Below are 8,448 nucleotides of genomic sequence, written 5' to 3'. Positions count from 1 at the left end.
TTTTTCTTTTTTTTTTTACCTTGAACGTTTATGGAGAGACCGAGTTGTGACCATTCCGAATAGAGATAGGAATCATAGCTCCTTTCCTCAAAACTGTTCTTTGCGATGTATTTCAAACAGCTGCAAACTGCATGTTTCACATTGCAAAGCGAAATGTGGGGTCAGATATGCTTTCCAGTCCATCAGCTCACTATGTATTGGTTCTGCAGAGCTTAAAGTGCACCAGGAATCCAACCTTGTGGTAATCCAGCTGTTTGTTTATTCCTTTTTTCTCTGATACTAAACTTCAGTATTAATTCATTTTTTTAAAATCGTAGAGTTTAAATAGTAAAAAAAAAAAAACAAAGTCTATCTCCCTTCCTTATTTGGCCATAAAGGTTCTGTGGTCGGGAAAAGGGTCTTACTGTTTTCATTTTGGCTTTCAATGATAAAATTAACTTTGTTGATTCAATTCATTTTATATCTTGTCATTTTCGATTTACTTATAAACTTCCTTTTCAGTTATCACTGAAGTCAAGGCCACTGGGTTGCCCAAGTCATCTTTCTTTCTTTGATGGGATCTTGCACTCCTAAGTTGTACTGAAGTGAAATGTTGTGTTCATAATATAGAATTAAATGGCATGTAAAATGAGAAAGTAAAAGAAAATTTGCCTTGTACATCATCTTGAGCAGATTTATATATTTTTTTTGTTTCATTTTCTTATTATTTCATCTTGTTATCGGTTTTAATGTGTATATTAGATATATAGATAAGTATATGAAGAAAGATAGACCCTGGATGTACATTTGTTCATTCCATTTGCTGCTTTGTTTAAGGTGGTATATTGTGCTTTGTACCCAGCTACTTGTCAGTAAATATTTAGTGTCCAGTGATGTGTATCTGTTCTCTTCCAAGAATCATATGTAGTGTAAAAAGATTTTATGTAGTATATTTGTTTCATCAGATACATTCCTGAAACCTCCTTCATAAAATGATTATACTAAAGGCAAATCTAGCTAAATGTAAAAATAAAATTCAAATATTTATTGCCTTATTTCCTTCCTTGTCAATGAGTAATAAATGGCCTAGATTGATCTGTTGGTTATGAATGAAAGTAAGAATACCAATTTTATAAAACTATATTTAGTATTTGACAATATGTACTTCATTAAAAGAATGATTTTCATAATTGTAATGATGTTAATCAAAGTGTAATAACTAGCTGAATTTAGAATTAAAAGCAAACACAAAACACTATTCTTATTGCTAAATTTTACACTGATATTAGTATCAAAATGCATGTAATCTAAGAGCAAGTTTCATAAAATATAACTATTTAAGCATAAGAAACAAACTTGGCAAATTTCAACTGAATTTTATTACACAAGTCCATATTAGTATGAACCTAATGGACTTTGCACGTAAAGACATTGTCCCTTTAAGTTAATCTCACTAATTAATGCTAGAATTCACATAGTGAGGACATGGCTTCACTCTTATATAACATTTTTCTCTCTGACTGCCTCACCAGTGAGAACTCTTTCAAAACAAAAACGGTTTAGGTCAATGGTACAGAATTTCCCTTCCAAAATGTACTCCGCTGTGGCCAGTCCTGCTCCGGCTGCATGCTGTGCACCTGGGAGAAAAAAAAGAACATCCTAAATCATAATTATGTAAACATGCTCTTTCTCTCCCCACCCCCCAATCCCTTTCCTGTTGTTGTGTGTGTGTGGGGGGGGGGAGCTTAGGAGGCAAGGACTGGGACCCATATTGTGGAATTCCCCTGCCTTGGGGCTCAGCCCTCAACTCAACTAATTTTAGATGGTGTTTATCCCCTCCTGCTTTTTCATTTCCGTCCCTTTCCCAGCCCCTTCTACTATCCACTTCCTACGGTGTGAGAGCCATGCTGAAAGGATGAAAGGCTGATTTTGTGCCAGTCCTGAACGGCCTGAGGGAGCCATGGGCATGGTATCCCCTGTTTTTGTGTTGCACTTACCCTTCAATGGGACCCTGTTCCTCTCCCCAACATACTCCAGGCTTACCATGGCCAATAATGAAGATGTTATACCCTTGTTAGGGGCAGTGAGGCTTACCCCTACATCAAATAGCCCCACCAATTCAAACTTTCCCGTTTCCCCGACCCCAGGCTCTCCTTTGACCACAGCTTTGAACACTGCAACTACTACCCCCTCCTCAATGCCTACTAGTACGATATCTAGCACATTTATTTTGCTTTTAACCATTAACCATTTCTCTCTCACTCTCTCCCTCCCCTCCCCCTTCCTTTCTCTCTCTCCCTCTCTGTCTCTCTCTTTCTCTTTCTCTTTCTCTTTCTCCTTCTCTCTCTCTCTTTCCCTTTCCCTTTCCCTTTCCCTTTCCCTTTTCCTTTTTCCTTTTCCTCTCTCTCTCTCCTTCTTCTCTCCTCTCTCTCTCTCTTCTCTTTCTCCCTCTCTTTCTTTCTCTTTCTCCCTCTCTTTCTCCCTCTTTCTTTCTTTCTCTCTTTCTCTTTCTCCCTCTTTCTTTCTTTCTCTTTCTTTCTTTCTATTTCTCCCTCTCTTTCTTTCTTTCTATTTCTCCCTCTCTTTCTTTCTTTCTTTCTATTTCTCCCTCTCTTTCTTTCTTTCTATTTCTCCCTCTCTTTCTTTCTTTCTTTCTATTTCTCTCTCTCTCTCTCTCTCTCTCTCTCTCTCTCTCTCTCTCTCTCTCTCTCTCTCTCTCTCTCTCTCTCTCTCTCTCTCTCTGTGTGTGTGTGTGTGTGTGTGTGTGTGTGTGTGTGTGTGTGTGTGTGTGTGTGTGTGTGTGTGTGTGTGTGTGTGTGTGTGTGTGCGTGTGTGCGTGTGTATGCGTATGTGTATGTGTGCCGGCGTGTGTGTACGTATGGGCACGTACATACATGTACATACTCATTTACTTTTGCGCGTGCATTCAAAACCTTACCATGGCCACTGAAGCCAGTCACGATAAACATATTGGCGTAGACTGGATGTGGGCCTATGATCGGATTCTGATCCAGGGTATGGTAGTCGTAGTAACCTGCCCAGGCTCCCTGTAACTGGTAGGGAAATTAACATCTCTAAAAGATATCCAAAAATAGCTGTAAGGCTGACTTTATTAATTATAAATTCATAAAGGGAGTTGTCGTCACATTATTTGGGTATACGAGACAGAATTCGGAACAATATCTGTATACCTTTAGGTTCTCGAAGACAGGTACTCTGTTAGCAAGCACAGGCCATACTTCGTTCTCGAAGAAATCGTAGTCAATTTCGAGGTCATCAATGGAAGGTTCCTGTTCCTCAGTGGGAGACTTTCCGACGGTGTAGAGGTGTGTATTGAGGCCTTCTCGCTTGAAATATGTGCCACTCATATCGATGAATATTGGCGTGTTGGCCCCTGGTAGCCCCGGAACGTGTACGATGTAAACATACCGTTTCCTAGGAGGGGGGAGGAGGAGATTGCATGTTCCTTTGTTGCCAGATAGCAATCGCAGGATTTATAATAGCAAACAGTAACAACCTATTATTGTGAGTAATAAAGAATAAAGGTTACATGCTCCTGGAATATTATAAAGCACTTATGCTCTATTGCATAACATTAAATTACTCGCAACTTGCCTGGGGTAAATGTGCAAGGGCATGGCCAGGACGCCTTCACCAGCCCCTATCCCCGCCAGCGCCGCCACCGCGCCTGACCAAGCCCCACACGCCAAGACCACACGCTTGAAGGCAATGCTCCGTCTTGTGCCGCACGGAAGAAGTATCTGTAAAAAATTACATTGCCACTGTACTGATTTATTATGGTTTTCAGCTTATCAATTGGTGCACTATCAACTTAAATAGCTGTATCAAGGGTATTTGCTGCCTTTCTCGGCAGAATTTTAATGCACAATACAATAAAGCAAATGTCAATTACAATAAAAGGCAGTATACAAATGGACTCTTTCTCAAGTTCACGAAATAAATTGTGTTATTCAGTACCTGGACCATTCAGTTAACATAACGAATGTATTTTAACTTTTATTCTTATACTAAATCAAGACCTGTCTCTAATCGAGAAAGTTTATGCAGCAGCAAACTTGTTCTACTTTATGACGGGTCATGCTTTAGCTAAGCTTACACTTTACTCCCCACGTAGTAACACGAAGAATGTTCATCCTTGAGTGAAATCAACAGGTACCATATAAAACCGAAAAAATATCATTACGTCGTCCAGGGTACAAATTCAAGTATCTCCTTCATATCGAACAAAAAAAAAATAACTGTAAAGGTTACAACTTATAAAAATATGTACAGAAGTGATAACTACTACAGCTATAGTCGAAACAACAAATGTCTGCATGATTTTTCTCCCTCTCCCTTGCCACAAACCTCGGCAGATGTCAGAGCTGCAGGCGCCCCGTCCACTTGGTCTCGTTTGCTCAGTCCACATATCTTGCCTCTCACGTACTCGGCACCCAAACTCGTGGCTTTGCGACGTAACCCCAATAGCAAAGCCCAAGGGTCGAACCTGTTGAGTAAATTCGAAATACATACACATTGTGTGGAGAAAACAGATGATTGTTATTGGTAGACTTGATACCACTATTATACAGTAGATTGAATTCGTTGATGAAAGCTTCGGTATATAAATTTGGCATTCTTCTTAAACAAGGAAAATACTGCACAGAGAATCTGCTTCCTCTGTTTAATCTTTAATACAAAGGATTATCAAAATGCGCAGACATTCAACGTAACTACGACGAAGAAGCGTCGACTACATATAATAAGCTAAGACACGGCACTGTAATTCTATGGCTGGAACATTGCGCGTTTTACCGTACAGTGCAAATCTGGAGAATAAATGGTAAATAAAAGCCAGTGATTAAAACCGACTAAATCTGACCCAGTTGCATGCCCCGATATAATTTCCCTTGTGCGCATGACAATATGCAAGGTAATTTAGTTCCCAGGAAAGATTATATTCGTTTCGTGCTAATGAAGAGCAATGCCAGCACTTACCTTCCTTCGTTTTCAAAGCCTTCCACACCTGCGCCAACTCCTGTTATGTTGAGCCACGGGTATTTTGCCTTCAGTTGCGTCGCGGTGAAAAACTGCACTTTAGCCCCCGTTTCCCTGATGGCAAAGATGTGAGAGATGATGAATAAGGTCTCTCTCCTCTCTCTCTCTCTCTCATCTCTCTCTCTCTCTACTCTCTCTCTCTCTCTCTCTCTCTTCTCTCGTCCTCCTCTCTTCTCCTCCTCTTTCTCTTTCTCTCTCTCTCTTTCTCTCCCTCTCTTTCTCTCTCTCTTTCTCTTTCCTCCCCCCTCTCTCCTCTCTCTCTCTCTCTCTCCCCTCTTCTCTCCTCTCTCTCCCCCCCCCTCTCTCCTCCCCCCCCTTCCTCTCTCCTCTCCCCTTCTCTTCCACCCTCTCCTCTCCCCTCTCTCTTCCTCTCTCCTCCCCCCCCTCTCTCTCCCCCCCCCCCCTCCTTTTTTCTCTCTCACCTCCCTCTCCTCTCTCTCTCTCTCCCCCTCTCCTCTCTCTTCTCCCCCCCCCTCTCTCTCCTCCCCCTTCTTCTCTCTCTCTCTCTCTCTCCCCCTCCCCCCTCTCTCTCTCTCCCCTCCCTCTCTCCCCACCTCTCTCTCCCCCCCCCCCCTCCTCTCCTTCCCCCTCTCCTCCCCCCCCCTTTTTCCTTTTCCCTCCCCCCCCCTTTTTTTTTTCCCTCCTCCTCCCGCCCCTCTCCTTTCCCCCTCCCTCTCCCTCTCCTTTCCTCCCCCCCCCCCCCCCCCCTTTTTTTTCCCCCCTCCCCCCCCTTTCCTCTTTCCTCTCTCCTCTCCCCTCTCTTTTCCTCCTCTCCTCCCCCCCCCCTTTCCCTCTCCTCCCCCCCTTTCCCCTTTTCCTCTCTTTTTCCCCCCTCCTTTCCCCTTTTCCCCCCCCCCCTTTTCCCTCCTTTCCCCCCCCCCCCCTCCCCTTTTTCTCTCTCCTCTCCCCCTCTCTCTTCCCCCCTTTCTCTCCTTCTCCTCTCCCTTTTCCCTCTCTCCTCTCCCTCTCTCTTCCTCCCCCCTCTCTCCTTTTCCTTCTCCTCTTCCCCCCTCTCCTCTCTCTCTCTCCTCCCCCCCCTCTCTCTCTCTCTCCCCCCCTTTTTCCTCTCTTTCCCCCTCTCTTCCTCTCTTCCCTCTCTTTTTCTCCTCTTTCTCCCCCTTCTCTCCCCCCCTTTTCCCCCCCTCTCCTTTCCTTTTTCCCCCCCTTTTTCTCTCTCCTTTCCCCCCTCTCTCTCTCTCTTCCCCTCCCCCCTCTTCCCCTTTCCCCCCCTCTCTCTCTCTCTCTTTTTTTCCCCCCCCCCCTCTCTCTCTCCTTTCCCCCCCCCTCTCTCTCCTCTTCCCCCCCCTCTCTCTCCCCCTCCCCCCCCTTCTCTTTCTCTTTCCCCCCCTCTCTCTCTCTCTTTTTCCCCCCCTCTCTTTTCCCCCCCCCTCCTCTCTCCTCTTCCCCCCCCTCTCCCCTTTCTTTTTCCCCCCCTCTCTTCTCTCTTTCCCCCCCCTCTCTCTCTCTCTTTTCCCCCCCTCTCTCTTCCCCTTTTTCCCCCCCCCTCTCTCCTTCTTTCTCTCTCTTTTCCCCCCCCTCTCTCTCTCTCTTTCCCCCCCCTTCTCTCTCTCTCTTTCCCCCCCCTCTCTCTCTCTCTTCCCCCCCCTCTCCTCTCTCTCTCTTTCCCCCCCTCCTCTCTCTCTCTCTTTCCCCCCCTCTCTCTCTTCTTTCCCCCCCCCCCCTTCCTCCCCTTTTCCCCCCCTCTCTCTCTTCCCCCCCTCTCTCTTTTTCCCCCTCTCTCTCTTTTTCCCCCCCCCCCCCCCCTCTCTTCTCTTCCCTCTCCTCTCTCTTCTCTCTCTCTCTCCTCCTCTCCCTCTCTCTCTCTCTCTCTCTCTCTCTCTCTCTCTCTCTCTCTCTCTTTTACACATGTATATGCCCTTGGCTTTACTTCAACAACAAATATATAGAACTTTGAAAATTCACATAAGGAACGTACACCTGAAGCCTAAAGTTCTCTCTCAGTATTTCGACCTTGTCTTCGGGCGCCAGCAGGAGATAACCCTGCGGTCTGAACTGCACATCAGGAGGTTCTTCGCCCTCCACGGCCAGCAAGGAAGCGGCGTTACGTAGGAATTCCGCTCCGTACAGAGACAGCTGGATATTCTCTTTCACTGTGTACTGTTGTCTGATACCACCTAGAGATAGCACTGTCGAGGCCTTTGTATACTGGATGCGTGAGAAATGCGTTAGTTTCTATTATCTTTACATGTGCAAATATAAGTTGAATTAAAGCCGCAATAATTATTGCTGCTTTAATTTGCTGTGATACTGTCTCCTTTACTGATATTTTCCATGTTGATATTATTTAACTGATTTTGACATATGCCTAAAAAGAAGAAACGAGAAGTGGGATCTAATCGTATTCAGAATTCATGTTTCAACAAAGAAGCCTGAGAAAAGGAATCTTCGATAATGTTTCAAAACTATATGTAATCATAACGCTTAAACAAAGAAGAAAACAAGCAGAACTAGAACACATTTTGAAAAAAAAAAAAAAAAAAAAAAAAAAAAAGGTAGAAAAAAAAATCTACCAAAAAAATAGCTAACGCTTTGCGGATAAGCCTACAGGTATTGGGTTTGTCTGAGGAACTACTGCGTTACTCTGTATTTAGAGATTAATCTTGTGCTTTAACTATAGCATCTACATTTTCTATTATTGGTATTTTAAACAACAATGTGAAAAAAAGGATAATGATAGCAAAATAACACACAGATCATGTTACCGACTTACAGCTGGGTCTTGCTCCACCACGACTACCCGAAGGCCCCTCTGAGCTCGCTGCCGAAGGTGATAGGCCACGGAGGAACCGACAGCCCCGCCGCCAAGCACAAGCACGTCACACTCCTCCGGCCACGAACCCTGCTCTTCACTCTGCACTGTCCCATCACTTTTGTATATTCTCGTTCTTTCACTCGAACTTGCAAACGGTGAGGAAAGCGTGGCGGAAGACTGGCGTGTGCAAATCAGACGCTGGGTTCGAAGCCCAGATTTCAGTTCGATTCGTCTGTAAAGTGAAGCGCAAGGTCTCACCAGCACGCGAGAAATAATGCCATGATACAGTGACATTGCTGCCTTCGAGAGCCCTGAGGTGTGCAACGTATTCCAAGTGTGTGCGCTGATTAAGTGATGGTCACACTAGCATTTTATCATCAGCAACTCGATTTTCAATACACAAGGTCGGTCTCCTGATGATGATAATTCACAGTATCGTGTCACAGTGTGATATGGCAAAATTTAAGATCTATCCTTGTTATTTATGTATTTAGGAACTTTGGTGACAACCTTACTCATGTTGATACTATTAGAACTGATCTTACTCTCATGTTATTTTTGAAAGAGAAGTAGGCAGTTGAAGAACCAATAGTCTAGAGGCAACACCTGCATGCCATTTTTTTTCCGCCGCACTTTCA

The 8,448-nt window shown here is 44.3% G+C and overlaps 1 protein-coding gene across 2 annotated transcripts; it reads right to left on the bottom strand.

The window, feature by feature from the left end:
* Positions 1 to 1,339: 1,339 nt before the first annotated feature.
* On the bottom strand, positions 1,340 to 8,174 carry LOC119582528 (FAD-dependent oxidoreductase domain-containing protein 1-like). 2 transcript variants are annotated; one of them, XM_037930840.1, is made up of 8 exons: positions 7,769 to 8,174; positions 6,974 to 7,203; positions 4,978 to 5,091; positions 4,348 to 4,486; positions 3,595 to 3,740; positions 3,171 to 3,414; positions 2,918 to 3,026; positions 1,340 to 1,616 (listed from the first exon to the last, which is right to left on the bottom strand). In XM_037930840.1, the coding sequence occupies exons 1-8, from the start codon at positions 8,102 to 8,104 to the stop codon at positions 1,477 to 1,479; spliced, it is 1,458 nt and encodes a 485-aa protein (XP_037786768.1). In that variant the 5' UTR covers positions 8,105 to 8,174; the 3' UTR covers positions 1,340 to 1,476. The 2 variants fall into 2 exon arrangements, with proteins under 2 accessions (XP_037786768.1, XP_037786767.1); XM_037930839.1 differs by having other exon boundaries at positions 2,918 to 3,032; positions 7,769 to 8,173.
* Positions 8,175 to 8,448: the final 274 nt, after the last annotated feature.

Source organism: Penaeus monodon, chromosome 16, assembly GCF_015228065.2.
Source record: "Penaeus monodon isolate SGIC_2016 chromosome 16, NSTDA_Pmon_1, whole genome shotgun sequence".
Taxonomy (NCBI): domain Eukaryota; kingdom Metazoa; phylum Arthropoda; class Malacostraca; order Decapoda; family Penaeidae; genus Penaeus; species Penaeus monodon.
Note: the sequence above shows the minus strand (reverse complement) of the source record. Positions and strands in the feature narration are given on the sequence as shown.

Excerpts from the sequence above, each read along its gene's own strand:
- LOC119582528 (XM_037930839.1), bottom strand. The coding sequence starts at position 8,104 with ATGTCACTGTATCATGGCATTATTTCTCGCGTGCTGGTGAGACCTTGC. Across the intron at positions 5,092-6,973 it reads GAGAACTTTAGGCTTCAGGT|GGAAACGGGGGCTAAAGTGC; the intron begins GTACGTTCCTTA and ends CTTTGCCATCAG. Across the intron at positions 4,487-4,977 it reads GGCTTTGAAAACGAAGGAAG|GTTCGACCCTTGGGCTTTGC; the intron begins GTAAGTGCTGGC and ends TTTACTCAACAG.